Source organism: Molothrus ater, chromosome 13, assembly GCF_012460135.2.
Source record: "Molothrus ater isolate BHLD 08-10-18 breed brown headed cowbird chromosome 13, BPBGC_Mater_1.1, whole genome shotgun sequence".
NCBI classification, from domain to species: domain Eukaryota; kingdom Metazoa; phylum Chordata; class Aves; order Passeriformes; family Icteridae; genus Molothrus; species Molothrus ater.
In genome coordinates, this window is record NC_050490.2 from 19,813,451 (window position 1) to 19,832,751 (window position 19,301).

A 19,301-nucleotide genomic window follows, 5' to 3' on the forward strand; every position below is an offset into this window, starting at 1 on the left:
CCTGGCAGGGCGGGCTCAGTGCTGCCTGGGCACGGGGCAGGGACAGGAATTTCCTGAGGGGCCCGGGGTGCTGACCCGCTGGAGAGGGAGCAGGAAAGAGCTGAGCCATCACTCCAAGCCTGGAAAGCAGTGTGAGCCTTCCCAGCTCTTTCCAAGGAAGGCAGCTTGGTTGTGATCCATAAATAACTTTCTAGGAAGCTGTGACTGCTGAATGCCCTGAGGGGCTGGGCAGGCTCTGCCCGGGCAGAGCATCCCCAGCAGTGCCCAGGACATCCCCACCCTTCCCTGGGCATCCCCCAGCAGTGCCCAGGACATCCCCACTCTTCCCTGGGCATCCCCAGCAGTGCCCAGGACATTCCCACCTCTCCATGGGCATCCCCAGCAGTGCCCAGGACACTCCCACCCCTCCCTGGGCATCCCCAGCAGTGCCCAGGACATCCCCACCCCTCCATGGGCATCCCCCAGCAGTGCCCAGGACATCCCCACCCCTCCCTGGGCATCCCCAGCAGTGCCCAGGACATCCCCACCCCTCCCTGGGCATCCCCAGCAGTGCCCAGGACATCCCCACCCCTCCCTGGGCATCCCCAGCAGTGCCCAGGACATCCCCACCCGGGCAGAGCATCCCCAGCAGTGCCCAGGACATCCCCACTCTTCCATGGGCATCCCCAGCAGTGCCCAGGACATCCCCACCCGGGCAGAGCATCCCCAGCAGTGCCCAGGACATCCCCACTCTTCCATGGGCATCCCCAGCAGTGCCCAGGACATCCCCACCCCTCCCTGGGCATCCCCAGCAGTGCCCAGGACATCCCCACCCCTCCCTGGGCATCCCCCAGCAGTGCCCAGGACATCCCCACCCCTCCCTGGGCACCCAGGCTGATTGCCACTGCCATGGGGCACCCCTGGGGTGTTTTAGGGGCCCTGCTGAGCCATCCCTGCCCTGCAGCAAAGGGCAGTACCCGTGTTCCTGTGCTCCAGTGTCCCAGTGCAGCAGGGCTGGGGGCTCAGGGGGTGCCTTGTGGAGCCACAGGGATGTTCCCAGGGAATATTGTCCTGACAGCCCCGTGGAGCACAGCACCAACAGGCACTTCCCTTTTTCCAGTGGCTCCTGCACTCCTGGCCTGGGCTGGGCAGAGACTTCTCATCTGCTCTGCTCACCCAGCAGGGAAATCCACTGCTGGTGCCCCACAGCTGGAGCGAGCTCCCAGGCTGAGGTGGGGTGTGAAGCTGGGATCCCTCCAGCCTGCTCTCTCAGCACTGTTGATCCAGCAGGGCAGTGATAAATCACTTTTTGGGGATGCTCTGGCCGGGCACAAAGAGCTGCAGCTCGGGAGGCAGGGAGGAAATACCTCAGCTGAAAGAGAAAATAAGTTTTAGAGCAGTGTAGGGACCTCCTCACTGCTGGGCTGGGGGAGGGGGCTGTGACTGAAATCCCAGACCAGGGAAAAGTCTCTGCTCTGCATCTGCTGGCTCGTCCATCCCGTGGGAATGGGGGCAGCAGCCCTTCCTCAGCACAGCCTTTGTTCCCAGAGGGGACAGGGAGAGGGCCAGTGGTCAGCCAGAGCTCCCCTGGCTCGGTCACAGCCTTGTCCCTGCAGAGAAATGTCCTGAGAAAGAGAAAATCCCATTGCCCTGCCCCATTTCTGTCCCTGCTCTGCATGGTCCCAGGGAGAAGCAAGGGGGGGTTGGCCCCAGAGTGCATCAGCTCTGCCCTTTTCCAGAGAAAAGCTGTCATCTGTTTTAGTTCCTTGTACAGGAGGTAAAATTGGAATCACAGAATCTTAGATTTCAAGTTTAGGCTCAGTTTTGAGTCGATGTCATTTAGGTGAGTCTGACACCACTGGGTGAGAAGCTGCAGGCTCAGCGAGTCGAGCCTTGCTCTGAGACAGAGAAGGAGGAAATCAGAAACTCAAACAAAGCAGTTCTGTATTCATATAAACCACGTGTACTTGGGGATGGGTCTGTGCTGCTGGACCGAGCCCAGGTGGGGCCTGGGCTGCCACTGGAGCAGCTGTTCCCAAAACAAAGCCCGTCCTCAGAGCAGCACCAGGGTTGTTTTGAGGGCTGCAGGACACCTGCAGGAAGTGAACCAGATGATGCAGCTTCTCAAAATAACCTGAACAATTCAAAGAAAAAGGAATTCTGGCTTTTCTGCCACTCTGCTGGCACTGGGGGGGGCTGGCAGGAGGTGACGCTGTGGAGGGGTTTGTCCCCTGCACCTCAGCTCTGCCCTGGGCAGGTGCTTTGGAGGTGCTGGCAGCAGCATAGGTGTGCTTTGTGCTGGGATGGCAGTGCCCAGGTGCTTTGGCAGCAGCACAGGTGTGCTTTGTGCTGGGATGGCAGTGCCCGGGTGCTTTGGCAGTGCTGGCAGCAGCACAGGTGTGCTTTGTGCTGGGATGGGCAGTGCCTGGGTGCTTTGGCAGCAGCACAGGTGTGCTTTGTGCTGGGATGGGCAGTGCCCAGGTGCTTTGGCAGCAGCACAGGTGTGCTTTCTGCTGGGATGGGCAGTGCCCAGGTGCTTTGGCAGCAGCACAGGTGTGCTTTGTGCTGGGGATGGCAGTGCCCGGGTGCTTTGGCAGCAGCACAGGTGTGCTTTCTGCTGGGATGGGCAGTGCCCAGGTGCAGGAGGGCTTTGCCCTGTCCGTGTCTCCCCAGCCGCTGCAGCCTCCACAGAACGCCGGGTGGGTTCGGGCTGGAGGGGACCTTAACGATGGTCTCATTTCCACACCAGACGCCCGGTGGCCGTGGTGACAGCGGCACTGACACCCTCCTGGTGGCCGTGGTGACAGCGGCACTGACACCCTCCCGTGCTCCTGCCTCCCCTCCAGGTGTGCCCTGCGAGCGCGACCGCCTGAGCTTCGCCTTCTGCCGGACGCTGCGGCTGCTGGGCCGGTGCCCGCTGCCCACCGTGCGTGCCCAGTGCTGCCGGAGCTGCCAGCGCGGCCAGCAGCGCGGCCAGCAGCGCCTGTCCCGCAGGTGACAGCAGCACCGTCCCCGTGCGCCGCGGGCCCGGGGCTGCCCGGCTCTCGGACTCGTGCTGCTCTCAAACGGTGCTCGAACATCCCTGGGGCTGCTGCAGGTGCCGCTGGGGCCGGGCAGGGCCCGCTGGGCAGGTCCTGCCCGGGCTCACCCTGCCCAGGCGCGCCAGCGGGGAGGCGGGGAAAGGGGAACTGGAAGCAGCAATGATTTGGGGAAGACCTCTCAGAAATGCTCATGGTGCTATCACTTGACATTTGCAGCCTCTTGAAGGTGTTGGCTGGCCAGCACGAACCTTGATTTTTATTGTTATTTTTATATCTCTGAGGTGAGCATCCAGCATTCCACCGGCTCTGCCGACCCTTTGGGGTAGGGATGTTTCATTTTTTTTCCTTTAAGGGACTTGAAGCTGGCAACCTGCTCCTGTAATTTTCATTAAAAATGTTTACGCACTGAAGCTAAATAGATTTAATTTAAGAAGTGGAGGCAGGGCAGAGGAATGAAGTTTCAGCTGGGGCTGTGCAGGGCTCTGTCTCCCCATTGCTGGCTTCCTCTGCCAGAGCCATTGCTGGGTCCCTCTGGAGCAGAGGGCAGCACCAGGGACACCGAGGTTTGGAGGCCACCAGGGCATTCCCTTGCACGCATTTGGGCAGGAGAGGGAAGCTGCCCTGGCAGTGAGTGGCACATCCCCTCCCTCGTGGGCAGCCAAGTGCTCAGTCCCTGGATTTCTCTATGTGTAGCAGTGTAATGCTTGGTTAAGGTGTTTTTCTGTGGCCTTACAGGCTGAACCCTTTTTTTTCATGCTTATCTAGATTCTCCTCAGTTAAGGTTAGCTGATTTTTAACTAGAATATCCAATTTACTCTGAGGCACAGCCCCTCCTGCCTGCTCCCAGGGATTTGTGGGAACAAATCCCTCCCTGTCTCAGGAGGGATTCCTGCCAGGTTGGTCTCTGGAGGAGGGCAGGAGCGTTTAGATAGGAATTCCTTTCCCTATTACTCCTCAGGCTGTGGAGGGTGCCCAGAAGCTGGGGGACCTTGAAGGGCAATGCTCCCTGCACGGGCAGAGCCAGGCTGGAGCCCATCCCGTTTGGGCTGCAGGGCTCCAGGTGCAGCTCCCTGGGCTGGCGGGGGCAGCAGCACTCAGCCCGAATTCCTGTGTGTGATTTGTATGTAAAAACACAAGCCATGACCTCACCATTTGTGCTTTATTCCCTTCCAAGGTGGTGTAAAGTTTTTATGGTCCAAGAACCTGTGTCCAGTCCTGGTTTCCTTGTCCCCCATCTGTCCCACACTCTGTCACCCCCCCTAGGATTGCAAAGGGACGACCCTTGTGTTGGGATCTCATGGCCACAGCTCACAAACTGTTAAATTAAACAGTTACTGAAGGAAGCAGGTGGGTTTCACATTTTCTCCTCCCCGTGGGGAATTCTGAAGGTTTTCAGCTAATTGGAGATGGTTCAGGCACTGGCAGCAGGAAGGAAAGATCAGTTTGCATCTGAAAATCATTCACAGCTGCCCTTTGCAACTGGGATTTGTTGATTAAAACATGAGCCGGGCGGATGGGGTAAATCAGTTCTGCAAATCAATTTATTTGTTATCACCGGGACCTGGTGAGCCCCTCCTGCAGTGCCTCTCCACGTGCAGGGTCCCAGCTGTGGCTGAGGGCACGGGATAATCCCTCCTGTGGGACACCAGGCCATTTTTAGCCACATAACAAGCACAGAAACTGCATTGTCAGTGACAATAAAACACATCTGGCTTAAATATCTGCAATATTTTCTTTCAGTGAGACACCTCCAGTGAGTGTCTCTGCAAGGAGGCTCTTCACAAGGGCCTGGCGTGACAGGAGAAGGGGGAATGGCTTCCCACTGACAGAGGGCAGGCTCGGATGGGATGTAGAAATGCCTTTTTTCTTCTTCTAAAGGCGCTTTTATTGTCTCAACACAAGCAGGATGTTATTCAGACAGAGCTGCTGCGGTGGGGCGAAGGGAGGAAAGGGCTCGTGGATCAAAAGATGTTTGAAATGGGATTGTGGAGTGGTTTGGGTGGGAAGGGACCTGAAAGCCCACCCAGTTCCTCCCCCTGCCACAGGGTGAGAGTGGATGGGCGTTCAGGTCCCTTCCCACCCAAAGCCCTCCGTGATGCCATGATCTCCTGGAAGACTCCCTGAGAGCCTTTTGGCTTCAGACCAGAAGTCAGACCTTTGTGCCTGCCTTGGTCACCTCCAGACATTTCCACGCTGGAGGCAGGAAGGAAGAGGAGCTCGTTGGTTGGGAAGCAGCAGCAGCAGCTGTGGAGGAGCCTGTTTGTGTCTCAGGCCCTCGGGAACGCTCCAACGCTTCCGCAGCCCCCGGAGCTGCCATCTCCTGGCAGAGCACCTGTGGTCGCAGCTCTCAGACCTCACCAGGCGCCTCTGTCCAGCCCAGGTGACCTCAGCTGGAGGCTTTTAGCTCCCAAGGAGCCAGAGGGGTCACCAGCCCTTCACCATGGGCTGGGAGGGGCACGGTCCCAAACCGGGCAGGCAGGAGGCAGCAGAGCCAGAGGGACCAGGAGCAGCTCAGCTCCCACCTGTCCTTCCCAGATAATAAGAAGAAATGGGTTTATTTCCTCTTGTTCTTAAAACCTCCTGTGCTGCACAGAAAGGCTTCACAGGCACAGCACAGAGGGACAGCAAGGGAAGGACTTGAAAAATGTCACTGCTTTATCTTTTTGTTTGGATTGTAATTGGCAGCTGATCCCTGCCAGCTGCTCCGAGAGGGAACAGCTCTCACCCACCCACCCACCTCGGGGCGCTGCAACCCGGCCGCAGCTCCCGCAGCTCATCCCGGGGCTGCCCCTCGCACAGGGACATTCCCGGCAGCAAGTAAAGCACAGAGAAGGGCGGGAGTGGAGGGAGGGAAAGGAAGGAGCTGCCCCCTGCCCAGCTGGTACCAGGCCACGCTGTGTTTGCTCAGCCGGAGCAATCATTTGGTTGGGAAATTCAGTAAAGCTGTTCCACATGGGGGAGGGCAGGGCTGCCACCAACCCACAGCTCCCTGCCCCGCTCCGAGGGGAGGCTCAGCCGGGTGTAAACATTTAGAAATACCCACGCGATAAAAACAGCTCTGTCTCCACACGCGACTGCTCCGCTGCCATCTGCGGTGAGTAAGTTACACCCCGAGTAAAGTGTGTGCAAAGCCAAGCCCTCTGCATGGCCGTGGGGCAGGTGAGCAGCCCCCGGCCCTCTTCCTCCTCCAGCCGGGAGCTCCGGGATGGAAATCTCAGCCCTGGAAAGGCAGCTGGAATCCAGAGGCTGCTGGAAGTCGCTCGGGGCTCTGGCAAAGGGGCAGCAGGATGGCGCTGGCTCTGCCTGGGGGAGCAGAGGTGCGGAATGTCCCTGCTGGGCTGGGCTTTGGGCCAGGAGCTCAGCCCGGGCTCGGGGCGCTCCCTCCTGCTCGGACAGGGCGAGCCGCTGGGAAGGAAGCAGAGCTCCCCCAGCCCCGAGTTTTGGGGTTTGCTGAGCTCTCTGCTCCTCCCGTCCCTCCCGGGCTGCTCTGAGCCCCTGCCGAGCGGTGACCCCGGCAGCGCAGCCTCCGGCCGGGGCACATGCAGGGAGCCCGGCCCCTTCAGCTCAGAGACTGCCCACGGCTCGGTGATCCGCCCTGGGATTGCCCACGGCTCGGTGATCCGCCCTGGGATTGCCCACAGCTCGGTGATCCGCCCTGGGATTGCCCACGGCTCGGTGATCCGCCCTGGGATTGCCCACGGCTCGGTGATCCAGCCGGGAAACAGCACCGAGAGCGCAGAGCCCGCTCAGCTCAGCTCAGCCCCGGCCGCTCCTCCGCTCCCAGCTTGTCCGCAGCTCCTCCAGCAACCCCCGGGGGCTCTGCAGCCGCAGAGCTGCTGCTGGTGGCGGGCACGGGGCAGACGGGGGTCCCCGGGATGGGTCCCCGGGATGGGTTCCCGGGATGGGTCCCCGGGATGGGTTCCCGGGCCGGGTCCCCGGGATGGGTTCCCGGGCCGGGTCCCCGGGATGGCTCCCCGGGATGGCTCCCCGGGATGGGTTCCCGGGATGGGTTCCCGGGCCGGGTCCCCGGGATGGGTTCCCGGGATGGCTCCCCGGGATGGGTTCCCGGGATGGGTTCCCGGGCCGGGTCCCCGGGATGGGTTCCCGGGATGGCTCCCCGGGATGGGTTCCCGGGCCGGGTCCCCGGGATGGGTCCCCGGGCCGGGTCCCCGGGCCGGGTCCCCGGGATGGCTCCCCGGGATGGCTCCCCGGGATGGGTCCCCGGGATGGGTCCCCGGGCCGGGTCCCCGGGATGGGTTCCCGGGCCGGGTTCCCGGGATGGGTCCCCGGGATGGGTCCCTGGGCCGGGTTCCCGGGCTGGCCCCTCCCGGCACAGCGGTGCCGTGGGTCGCTGGTGCCCTCTGCAGTTGTCCCTCCCCGCTGTAAATGCAAAGGATTCCTAATCCCAAGGAACGATTTTAGGACTTTTTGCTCCAGGTGAGGAGGGTGGCCCGTGTGTGTCCTGCCGGGTTTGGAGGAACGTCCCGAGTTCCTCCAGCACCCCAAATCCTGCCCGATGGGATCCCCCTGGAGCTGTCCCCGTCCCCTCCTCAGTGTCTCCTGCTCCCTGGCTGTTCCTCAGTGTCCCCAGAGGGCGATGGCAGCAAAACCTGTGCCCAGGCCGGTCCGTGGGGCAGCAGCGGCGGGGAGGGACCGGGATCCCGAGCCCAGTTCAACTGGAAACGCTGGGAAGTGCAGCAGCTCTCAGGAGTCACCTCCCAGTGCCCCAGCAATGCTCCACTGCCTGCAGAACTGGGAACATTCCTGCTTCCCGAGGCCCGGGTTTGGGATCTGGCCCATTTTCCCGAATTGTTGCTCCAGAGAAGACCTTTCACCCTCTGTGCCCCAGCACAAAGCCCTCAGTGCTGAGGACCCCAGGGCACTGCAGGGACCAGGAGAGTCACCTTAGGGTCACCAGAGCATCCCATGTCCCATGTGCTTTTGTCAGAGCTGGGAGTGCAGTTTGGGTGGTGGCACCGAGCTGTGCAGGGGCACACGGAGCCCCCAGGAGAGAGCTGCTATCTCCTGGCCCCAGGACCCACAGAACCTCCGTGCTGGCAGAGATATCTGCACTCTGAAAGGAAAATACCAACCCCTCTGCTGGAGGGCAAAAAAAAAAGCAAATTCCAGGAAAGAAGCCAGCAGATAATGGCAGCTCAGGCTCCTGGAGCATTTGGTCCATGCCTGCAGGAATGACCTGCCTGGGCCCCTGCCCAGCTGTGGGGTGGGACACAGGACATGTCCCCTGTGCTGGCACATGAGGCACATCTGTCCACGGGCTACAAAGGAGTTTGAAATTTAACTGAAATTTAACTGAAGCTGAGTAACTGGAGTTGAGAAGTGGTTTTCCACACCTGCAGGAACCTGTGGAAAAAAGGGGATTGTTCTCCTCCCCCTTTAATTAATTTCTTCAGCTGATTTGGCACTTCAGGGGAGGGGTGCCATGGAGCAGGTCAGTGATTTGCCAAGGGGAACATTCCCTGTTTATAATGCTGAGTCCATTCCATGCTTCCGTGCCCTCAGGGAAGCTTTATGGGGTTTATTAAAACGGCCACAAATCCCTGAAATCCCCACAGATGTTTGCTCTGTGCCCCAAGGATCTCTCACCATGGAACAGCCACAAACCAGGGAGCAGCAGTTCCCAAAGCCCTCAGGAGCCACGGCAGCAGATCCTGGACACCTGCCCTGGGAGGAGGAGCAGGAGGGAACTGCCCGATCCCCAGGGAAAGGTAAATCCATAAATCCATGCTCAGCTCCAGAGCTGCTGGAAGGAGCCCTGGGGCACGGCCCCAGTGGGAGAGGAGGCAGCTGGAAATGCCGTGGGTGCTCCAGGTGAGGGCAGCGAGGGAGCAGTGACAGGAGCAGGACAGTGGCAGCCAGCAGGAGGGGCTGGGGGATGCTGTCGCCTCCCACACTGCAGGCAAGTCAGGAGGAAAAGCAGGGTCAAGTTCTCATCCACAGGGAAACTTCACCCTCAGGGTGGTTACGAAGCAAAGCTTCCAGAATCAGAAGTGTGTGACACTAACAGGGAAAAGAGCACGAGGATTTGGCAGGAATTGTGTCCCAGTAAAAATCTCCTTGTTCTAGTGCAGTCCCTCAGCTCCAAATTCTTCTTCTGGATTAATTTCAGCTTTGATGCTTATCAACACCAAAGAAGCTGAATGAAATTAATTTCTGTAACAGAAATCTAAACTTGATCTTTAAGAAAAAAAAACAAAACAAATTCAGGACCCAGGAAGCAACATTTCAGTACAAGAATCTGTTTTATTTTTACAGTGCAGTGATTGAAACAATGTAGAAATTCAACTTGCAAAACTGAATTTGTATCACAACGTCTCTCAGAAGGCAATGCAGATGTGTTGCTTTGAATCACAAAATATTCCTCTGGACACCAAAAATTACAAACTTCCAGCTTCCTTTAGAGACTGATTCCTCATAATTTAAATCTATCTTATAAACAATTTCTCTTTAAAAAAAGAAAACCACATGGAAGATAAAAACAACTCAAGTATAAACCCCAAGGCGTTGATTATTTGACTTGCTCAGCTTGCAGCGGGGCTGTGCCCGGGGCCGTGCCCCTAGTCGGGCTCAGTGACGCACTGCTCCACGATCTCGCGCAGGTTCGGGTTCTCCATGGCTGCTGCCACCCTCTCCTTGTCATTGATCTGCTTGTTGACTGCAAAACACCAGCACAGGGCTCAGGGGCTCAGCAGGAAAGGGCACATCGAGGGGCATTGCTGGGAAACGGGGAACGAGGCAGATGCAGGCGCAGTCACCACAAAGCAACCATGGGAAATCACAATTCCTGTCACTTTTCTGGCTCAGGAAAAGGGTGTGAGGTGTTCCAGTGGCATGTCCCAAAACCAAGGGTGAAATTCAGGGTAAATGAGTGGCCCAGGTTCAGTGTGCAGCTCTTTAACCACAATATCCCATTTCTGGCAGGCACTGAAAGCTCTGGGCACTGCTGGGACAGGGCCTGGCTCTGGCTGGGCAGAACACCCAGGTCCTGCCAGCTTTGCTGCAAAACCTGCCTGAGAAACATCCAGACTTGGTGTGGGGAGTTGAGGACAGTGGGGCCAGCAGCTGAGGCAGCTGCTCCTGTCAATTACTCAACTTTTGTTACAAACCCCTGCCAGAACTGGGGGGCTTTGTTATAAAACCAAAGCAGCAGCCAGCAGGCGGTCACAGAGCCACCACAGCCCTGGGGACACCTTGATGCCACTGGGTTTGCAGGCTCTGACAGGGGATTAGTTTCTGGGGAGGCAGGGGAGCAGAGGACAGGGCACAAGAGGCTGAAGCAGCAGCATGCACAGGCTCTACTCACTGTCCTCCTCCGTGGAATGTGTGCCCTCAGAAATGTAGATTTCCAGCTGGAGGAGAGATCAGCAGTGTTAGGGGCACCACAGCAGTGGAACATTTTCCTCCTGGCAGGAAAACCCCATCCCCACCCCCAGGGCTGTCACCCTGCTGCCCCAGGAGGGGACTGCTGCCAGGAGCTCCCTTTGTAGTGCTCAGCTGGGAGCTTGGAGCAGCTACAAAAACAGAACCACCACCCAAAAATCAACTGCAGAGATCCTCAGGTAACTAATGTGTTCTTTACATTATTGGGGTCAAGTCTCTAAAGGTCTGTGTTTAATTTATGGAGGCTGACATTCATTCATGGATTGTAAAACAGGCTTCAAACCAAGCACTTTACCTTGTGTCTAAAAGGCAAACATCTCTGAAGTTTTATTCTTAAACAAAGACCTGTTAAAAGAGAACACAAAAGAGATTTTCCTGTAAAATTGAAGGTCTGGGGAGCATTTTCAGGGAATCCATGTTTAATAACCAGTGTAAGTGACAGTGTCCTTCTGTACTCTGAGCAGCACAAGGCACAGAGGGAAAGGGGACAAGCAGAAAGTTGTACTTTTTTTGATTTTTAAAAGTTTAAGAGTTGACAAACTCAGTTAATAACATTACTGAAGTAACTTGGAGACTACAAAGAAGGAATTCTGTACCACTTCCCAGCAGAGTTTTGAGAGGAATCTCTCCTTGAAGAGATTCCCTAACATGACACAAACAGATGGCTGTCCCCATTTCTCTGGATTTGGGGGTTTGTTTGGTTTGGTTTTTGGTTTGGTTGCACTGGTGGCTGGGTTCTCAAGCTGCAATTCCTGATCAAACCAACACAGGCAGGCAAGACTGAATCTGCACTGGGACTGGTGGCATCCAGGCAGCCTCAAAGGACCCCGAGCTCTTTGTTTGTGATCTAATTAAAGGAATCTCACCGATGAGAGTGGCCAAGGAGCAATGAGGTACTGTTGGTGTAAACCTGATGATGACCAGATATTCATCCTCCCCTATCTCCTGCACTTCCACGCAGTTTTCCGTCACCACTTCCAGTTCTTCCAAAGTGTTTGGCTTCTCCGGGTCCCGGATAGTCCGGATTATATCTGAGACAAGGGGCACAATAAGGAATCTTCCCTGGGACTCACAAAAGGGATTTCCACGAGCACCCCTTCCCGGCACTGCTGATAGAAGTGCTCACTTCCAAAGGTTCACTCTTTGGAAGCCACAAGCGATCCCAACGAGCCAAGCAGGCCCTTTCTCCCTGCCCAGCCCCTCGGGGCCCCCTCAGCGCTCCGAGCCCCTCAGGACCCCGCGCGTTCCCCCTCAGCCCCCCAAGGGCAAACCGGCACCGCGCCCGGGGCTCCCCCCGCGGCCCCCGCGCCCCCCGGCAGTCACCGTAGACCTCGATGGCCCTGTCGTGCTCCATGGCGCGGCTCGGGGGCGCATGGCGGGCGCTACTGGCGGGGCTCCGCCACACCCGGCCCAGCGCCTGCCACAGCAGCGCCAGCGCCAGCGCCATGGCCGCGCTCCGCCATCGGCCCGCGGGCCGCCGCGCTTCCGCCTGGGCGGGGCGGCACCGGCCAATGGCGGCCGGGGGCGGGGCCGGGGCCGGCCAATGGGCGGGGAGGTACCGGGAACCACGCCCACGTGGGGCGTGACCTCGCCTCCGGGGTGGGGACACGGAGCGGGGACACAGAGAGACCCCCGGGACACGGAGAGGGGACACAGAGAGACCCCCGGGACAGCGAGTGGGGACATGGAGAGACCCCCGGGACAGCCCCGGGGCACAGAGTGTGGACACAAAGGGACCTCCCGGGACACAGAGAGAGCCCAGGACAGCTCCAGGACATAGAGGGGCCCCCGAGACAGCCGCTGCCGCAGAGTGGGGACGCAGAAATGCCATGGGGATGCATCTACAACAGAGATCAGAGGAAATATACAGAGAATTCTACTTAAGAATAAAGAAAAGTCTGCTGAAGTTGCGGGCCGGGGGGGAACTACAGCTCCCAGCGCGCATTGCTGTGCCGCGGTGTGTGCCGGGGGTTGTAGTCGGGCCCGGCGGTGCCCAGCTGACCGGAACGAGGGGCGGCCCCGCCGGGATGGCGGCGGCTCGGGCCGGGCGCGTCGGGCGGCGCTGAGGCCGGGCCGGAGGATGGCGGCGGCCGGGGCCCGGGCGGAGCTGCGTGTGCTGCTGGTGCCCCGCTCGGAGCAGCCGCGGGGCGCGGCGCGGGTGCGGCTGAGCAGGGCCCGGCACGCCCTGGGCACCGTGCTGCTGGCCGGCGGCATCCGCCTGGAGTCGCTGGGGACCGGGCGGGCCCGGGGCAGCGTCCTGCGGGGAGCCTGGGCTGAGTGAGTGCGGGCCGGGGCAGCGGGACTGCGGGGAGCCTGGGCTGAGTGAGTGCGGGCCGGGGCTGCGGGCAGCGTCCTGCCGGGAGCCTGGGCTCAGTGAGTGCGGGCCGGGGCTGCGGGACTGCGGGGAGCCTGGGCTGAGTGAGTGCGGGCCGGGGCTGCGGGACTGCGGGGAGCCTGGGCTGAGTGAGTGCGGGCCGGGGCTGCGGGACTGCGGGGAGCCTGGGCTCAGTGAGTGCGGGCCGGGGCAGCGTCCTGCGGGGAGCCTGGGCTCAGTGAGTGCGGGCCGGGGCTGCGGGACTGCGGGGAGCCTGGGCTCAGTGAGTGCGGGCCGGGGCTGCGGGACTGCGGGGAGCCTGGGCTGAGTGAGTGCGGGCCGGGGCTGCGGGCAGCGTCTTGCGGGGAGCCTGGGCTCAGTGAGTGCGGGCCGGGGCTGCGGGACTGCGGGGAGCCTGGGCTCAGTGAGTGCGGGCCGGGGCTGCGGGACTGCGGGGAGCCTGGGCTGAGTGAGTGCGGGCCGGGGCTGCGGGCAGCGTCTTGCGGGGAGCCTGGGCTCAGTGAGTGCGGGCCGGGGCTGCGGGACTGCGGGGAGCCTGGGCTGAGTGAGTGCGGGCCGGGGCTGCGGGACTGCGGGGAGCCTGGGCTCAGTGAGTGCGGGCCGGGGCTGCGGGACTGCGGGGAGCCTGGGCTGAGTGAGTGCGGGCCGGGGCAGCGTCCTGCGGGGAGCCTGGGCTCAGTGAGTGCGGGCCGGGGCTGCGGGACTGCGGGGAGCCTGGGCTGAGTGAGTGCGGGCCGGGGCTGCGGGACTGCGGGGAGCCTGGGCTGAGTGAGTGCGGGCCGGGGCTGCGGGACTGCGGGGAGCCTGGGCTGAGTGAGTGCGGGCCGGGGCTGCGGGACTGCGGGGAGCCTGGGCTCAGTGAGTGCGGGCCGGGGCTGCGGGACTGCGGGCCCGCAACGGGAGCGCTCCCGTTGGGAGCTGGGTCTGTCTGCCCGTCCTGCCGGGTCGTGTCTGTCCGTCCGGCCGGGTCGTGTGTGTCTGTCTGGCCGGGTGGTGTCTGTCCGTCCTGCCGGATGTGCTCACGGCAGCTGATCCCAGAGCAAACAAGAAGGGTTTGTCTGTCTGTCTGTCGGGCTGTTGCTTCACGCCGCAGTGCCCCGAGTGCTGCGCCTCCCCCGCAGCCCGGGGCCAGCCCGGGTGACACTCGGCGGTCACATGGTGGCTTTAACGCGTGGTGGCTCCAGCATCTGCTTTGGCAGCTTCCGTGCCGAACCAAAACCACACCTTAGTTCTGAGCACCTGCAGTGTCCGGCAGCAGCAGCAGCCGGACGTTCTGTGTCACACACAATCCCCAGCTGCTTCGGCTGTGAGGGACATTAAATCCCAGCCAGTGCCACCCCTGCCATGGCAGGGACACTGCCGCTGTCCCAGGCTGCTCCCAGCCCCAGTATCCAGCCTGGCCTGGGACATTCCGGGGCTGGGCAGTGTTTCAGGCCTGTCACAGGGCTCTGCTCTCTGGTTTGCCCTGCCCCGTGCTGAGCTGGTCGCTCTCTGTCCCCTCCCCATCACCACGGAGCAGGTGTGACACACCTGGAGGGGTTGTCAGCCCAAAAACCAGGGAAAAGTCTGGAATGGACAGTGTGTTCTGCTCTCCCTTGTGCTGGTGTTCTCCTGAAGCAGAGCATCCCTGGTGTCCTGGGTGGCTGGAGTGAAAAATGGAGAGGATGGAACCCCTTTATCCTGGAGAGGAGGAGGAGCAGGAGCTGGGGCTCCTCAGGCTCTGTCCTGCCAGGGATGGAGCAGTTCAGTGCTGGGAGGGCCAGGGTGGCAGCAGGGCTTTCAGTGCTGAGGTGAAGGTGTTGTCCCCTGCCAGTGCACACCCAGAATGGTCAGAGTGGGAAATGGGGAGAGGGAATAAAGCCATAACTTCTCTGAATGTTTCCCCTTCAGCTTCCTGTGGGACAGCTCGGAAGATGATGGTTCACAGTCCACCAAGACAAAGCTCCTGGCTCTTGCTCAAAGCCATGACCTGTTTGTCTATGAGTTCAGTGTAGAAGATGGAAAGCACAACTCCAATTCCCTGCACAGCTGTGAGGCAGAGACGCTGAGAAAGCTCCTTGAAGCTAAAAACATCAGTGAGTAAATTTCAATGTGTGGCATGTGTGAAATACTGCAGCTCTGGTTCTGCTGCTCCTGGTGGGATGGAGCACTAGGGAATTTCAGTTACCTCCCCACTGATCCAATGGGATCAGCAGGATTCATGGGCTTGAAAAATAATGGGGACATTTCTGTGTTCAAAGGTGACGTTGCCAGAAAGAATGAAACTCTTGTAGGGTCATTTTTTAATGATACAAAGTTAAAAATGAATTTTAATAAGATATATGCGACCCTGCTCTCTCAAATTTTAACTTTAATATTGGGACTGATGGGAAGAAAAGGGAGACAAGGCTCATCAATAACCCTGCAAAGACTAATTAAACATTTAACCTTGTATTTTATGATTAGCAAATATAGTGTGCCGTTAGAATGAGGCTTTGGTATTTTACATGTTCTTAAACAGTCTCCCTTCCTAAAATATTTTATTTCCAAAGTTTGTAGCTTTTCTTCTCAGTGCTGACTGAAATCCTATTTTGTGTGGATTTTTTAATGTTCTTCATAGTATTGTCCACTGAAAAAGCCACATAAAAAGTTTTGGGAAATGGTTCTAGAATTAGTGCCCCTGGCACAGAAAGTGAGATTTAAAACCAACCACCCCAACTTCTGTTAGGATGGGAACTGGGGCAATGAGTTTGAGCTGTCATTTTCTTGGGATTCCTTTACAAATCAAAAGTCTAGCTGGCTGTAATCTGAAATTTAAATATGTTTAAATTTACAGGTCTGCCTTCAATTTCCTCTGTGAAGATTCTGTCTTTTGGAAACAACAAGTGCAAACTTCTGCTCAACCAGTTTCTCCTTGTGCACCTGACCTTTCCTGGGGAAGGCTCACCCCCAGAGCCCTGTGGCTGCTTCCCCCTGGCCCTGCCTCCAGGAGCTGTGGGGAGGATTGCAGACTCCCAGTTCTGCAGGGGGATCCTGTTCCTGTTGGACAGTGCTGGCTGGATTTGTATCCTTTGCAGGAGAGATCAGGGAAAAATCATCTGGAAGAGCAAAGCTGCTTTTCTCTGCTGTCAGGGCTGAGCAGAAATTTCTTTACAGATGTTTAAGTGGTGCCTGCAGAGAGGGTTGTGCAGCCAAATCCTGGTTATTGTAGAGAAGTGCCACAGCCAAATCCTGGTTATTGTAGAGCAGTGCCACAGCTGTGTGTGCAGGCTTTCCCACTACAGACCTGGTTTATGGGTTTCATTAAGGGGTTTGATTCATGGCTCTGTGTGTAACAGGCTGATTTCTGCTGTCACCTCATGGCTAAATTAAACCAGAAATGATCTGCGGGCTCCCAGGGAGCCTGGGAGGCAGGTTTGTGTTGGGATGAGCAGGGGCTCAGGCCTGTCAGCTCCAGCAGCTGCTGCCATTAACCTGTCCCTGCTCACCTCCTCTGGCACATCAGAGCACAGTGAAGTCCTCTTGCCCTTCCCTCCTCCTGGGGCCAAAACCCAGCCCCTTCCCCTGCTGTGTAAGTGCTCTGGTGATCCCTCCAGGCCTGGGCTTTTCTTTGATGCTGTTTGCAGACATATTTGACTGCAGTGATGGTGCCCCCCTTGGGAGGGTGGGTGTGGCCCTGGGGGCTGGGCAGGGGCAGGGCCCAGCCCCTGTGTCCCCCCTGGCTGCCCTGGCGGTGTCTCCTGACCTCAGCACGGCCGTGGTCACCAACAGCTGCCAGTGGGCCCTGGCTGTGCAGCTCAACACCTACTTCAGGTACAGCTCCCAGGAGAGGGCTGCGGGCTCCCTGACCCTCACAGCTCCTGAATTCTGTGCCTGTCCTCCCTCACCGGGGTGCTGGCAGCTTTTTGCTCTGACTTCTGTGCTAGAGCAGAAATTCCTTCTTTGTTTAAAGATCGTCCTTGCATTGCTTGCTCCAATTTATTCTCTGTCACAAAGGAAGCTGTGTCTATAACATCTCTTTATTTTAATCTGTCTGTTAACAAGCAGATTAACTTTGTCTTGCCCTTCATATTTTTTCCAGGAAGATGAGGTGCTCTCAGTGCCAGGGGTGGGTGGTAGAACCTTTTAGAAGTACTGTGGGGTATGGAATTATCAAACTGTGCTGGTACAGATGTACTGATTCAGCTTGGTGAATTAGGGCCAGCTGGTAATTAAGAGGTGGTGCCCACCTCAAAGGAAGGAGCATCAGGTTTTGATGGCTCACCTGTTACCCTGAGAGAAAACTGCACCCGGAGCTCCTGGAGGAGTTAAACATGAAAAAAACATCTTAAATCATCTGAGCAAGGTGAAATTTCATATTTATTTCTTTACAGACAGTTCCCTGAACATTTGCTCTGTAAGAGAGATCCTGAAAATCTCCCAGTGAAGCCTGCAGAGGGACTGGATGAGGATGAGCTGGCCAGCTCTGAGCACAGCATGGAGCTCCTGCCGCTGCCCTTCCGCACAGACAGGTACAGGAGGGAAGAGCTCCTGACACAGGCTGGCCTTTGTCTCCTCTGCATCACTGATAATAAACTGCTGATCTGTTTTCTCAGGTGTAGTTGGGACAGGTAAAATCAGCCATTCTGCTGTAAATGTTTTGAACTTGGGGTGGACCAGGACAGCTTTAGGTGTGGCATTGGACAGCTTCCAAACAGGAATTGCTGCTTTGGGGTCACCTGTGAGTCTTAGAGTATTGATAATAATAAAGCATGTCAGTTATAACTTTGTGTATAGATGAGAAAGGGTCAGTTCTGGAGTTAATTCTGTTCTACGTTTTTTTAATTGATAACTATTTGTTATCAGTTAAAAATAGTACAACATTTATATATAACTATCTATAACTATAATTTATTTATAACTATCTATAAATATAATTTATATATAACTATCTATAAATGTCTGTTCCACTATCTTTTAATTGGCATTTTCTGTGAGGAAAAGAAAACTTTTCACTAAAAATGCTGGACATGGATGTTGTCAGCTGATCCAGCTGTGGTCACTCAGTTTGGCTGCAGGGGGTATTTAAATGTAAATAAAGAGGCTGTCATAAGCTTAAAATGCAGGATGTTGGATGGATTTGATGAGCTCTAAGTGCATTTTATTGAACCGAGAAAGCTTTGCCTGCCTTGTTCCTGGGGTAATACCTGGTGTTGAGGTGACTGTGTGCCCTGGGCAGGTCCTGGAAGGCACACCTATCCTCACTGTGGGACAGAGTCAGGAGAAGAAGAGCACCAGGCTCTCCAGAGTTGGTGAACGACTTGAATTTGCCCTGGTATCAGTTTTTTACCCATCTGGAAGATCACGATCCCGAGGTTTGCGAGGATCCAGAGAGGATGGTGGCCTTTGTGCCCCGGGCTGTCACATGGGCAGCTTCCCCAGCGCTCCAAGGCCAGCCTGCGGGTGCAGGACAGCAGTGGGCACAAATCCCCTCGGGAGCAGCCCAGGAAACGGTGAAACTGGAGTGCAAACTGGTGACTGGAGCCAAGGCTGTGTTTGTGCTGCAGGCACAGGACATGGGGCTGTCTCTGGCGCTCTGGGACTTTGAGTCCCAGGACGTAACGTGTTCCCACTTTGGCAGAAGCAGTGTCTATGTGGAGTGCAGTGCAGAGCTGCCACTGTGTCTGCTGCTCACAGGTGAGGGCTCACAAACTGTCCTGAGACAGCTGCTTTAGGGGATTTTAGTGTTTTACCTGGCTGCTGGTGGGTAACTTCCATCGTGTCCTGCTTGGGGAAACCCAAAGGGAGCTGCTGCAGCCTTGCCTCACTGTTCTGGAAGCAGCAGTGGGTAGAGATGCTACTGCCCAGAAAGGGGCTGCTGTGCCTTTACTAATGGCTTGGTTGTGTCGTTCAGAGCTTGGTCTGTCCCTGGTCCTGTTTGGGGTCACTCAGGAGGAGTTCCTGACCAGGCTGATGATGTTTGGCAGCGCCGGGGTAGTGGATTCCCTGTGCCACCTCAATGGCTGGGAGAGGTGCTCCATTCCCATCCATGCCCTCGAGGTGAGGAAAGATGCCTGTTGTTTGCAAGCTGTCCTGCAAAAAACAAACTCTGTATTCAAAGCATTGAATGCAGTTTGGCAATGCCAGTGTGGGTTTAGACACAATTAAAAGTGTGCCTCAAACCTAGGGGCAAAAGAAAGTGGTTTAGTTATTGAATAAACAGCAAAGCCCCAAGCAGATGAGTAACCCAAAGGAAGCAATACAGCAGCAAAGTGAATGCACATTAATAAAATAAAAGAGAGCAAAGCAGCGCTCAAAATTCCCTCTTAAATGAACCCAAAAGCAATTTTGCCAGTTTCTGCAGCAGTTTTTGTCCCCTTGCAAAATGTTAGCTATGAAAAGAAATCCTTGGAACTAGGTTTCTGGTTTTTGTGCTGTTCTTATAAAATTGCTGTAAGCTTATTCAGAGTCCTGATTCTCATAGTATTCACTTCATATTGCTGCAATAGCATTTTTTGTGTGGAGATCCAGGGCAGGGCTGGAGCAGAGCCTGGCTGAGGAGCCTGGCAGGTCACCTTGTTACTGCA

General features: G+C 57.2%; 3 protein-coding genes across 5 annotated transcripts in view; 2 read left to right on the forward strand and 1 right to left on the reverse strand.

Moving 5' to 3' along the window:
• ADAMTS7 (ADAM metallopeptidase with thrombospondin type 1 motif 7) overlaps positions 1–4,742 on the forward strand; it is a 36,322-nt gene extending 31,580 nt beyond the window's left edge. Inside the window, 1 exon segment of the mRNA XM_054516260.1 lies at positions 2,826–4,742. Coding sequence (XP_054372235.1) covers positions 2,826–2,977 — 152 coding nt within the window. The 3' untranslated portion in view covers positions 2,978–4,742.
• A 4,522-nt stretch (positions 4,743–9,264) lies between these two features.
• Positions 9,265–11,914, reverse strand: CIAO2A (cytosolic iron-sulfur assembly component 2A). The gene is made up of 5 exons (XM_036389845.2): positions 11,745–11,914; positions 11,288–11,452; positions 10,717–10,766; positions 10,345–10,390; positions 9,265–9,696 (listed from the first exon to the last, which is right to left on the reverse strand). The coding sequence occupies exons 1-5, from the start codon at positions 11,866–11,868 to the stop codon at positions 9,599–9,601; spliced, it is 483 nt and encodes a 160-aa protein (XP_036245738.1). The 5' UTR covers positions 11,869–11,914; the 3' UTR covers positions 9,265–9,598.
• Positions 11,915–12,073: 159 nt separating this feature from the next.
• SPG11 (SPG11 vesicle trafficking associated, spatacsin) overlaps positions 12,074–19,301 on the forward strand; it is a 31,319-nt gene continuing 24,091 nt past the window's right edge. For 2 of the 3 annotated variants that reach the window (XM_036389840.2, XM_036389842.2), the window contains exons 1-7: positions 12,085–12,698; positions 14,647–14,831; positions 15,572–15,799; positions 16,362–16,548; positions 17,109–17,246; positions 17,954–18,411; positions 18,629–18,774. In XM_036389840.2, coding sequence (XP_036245733.1) covers positions 12,502–12,698; positions 14,647–14,831; positions 15,572–15,799; positions 16,362–16,548; positions 17,109–17,246; positions 17,954–18,411; positions 18,629–18,774 — 1,539 coding nt within the window. In that variant the 5' untranslated portion in view covers positions 12,085–12,501. Of the gene's footprint in view, positions 12,699–14,646; positions 14,832–15,571; positions 15,800–16,361; positions 16,549–17,108; positions 17,247–17,953; positions 18,412–18,628; positions 18,775–19,301 lie in introns of all 3 variants that reach the window. The other variant, XM_036389843.2, reaches the window with a different exon arrangement.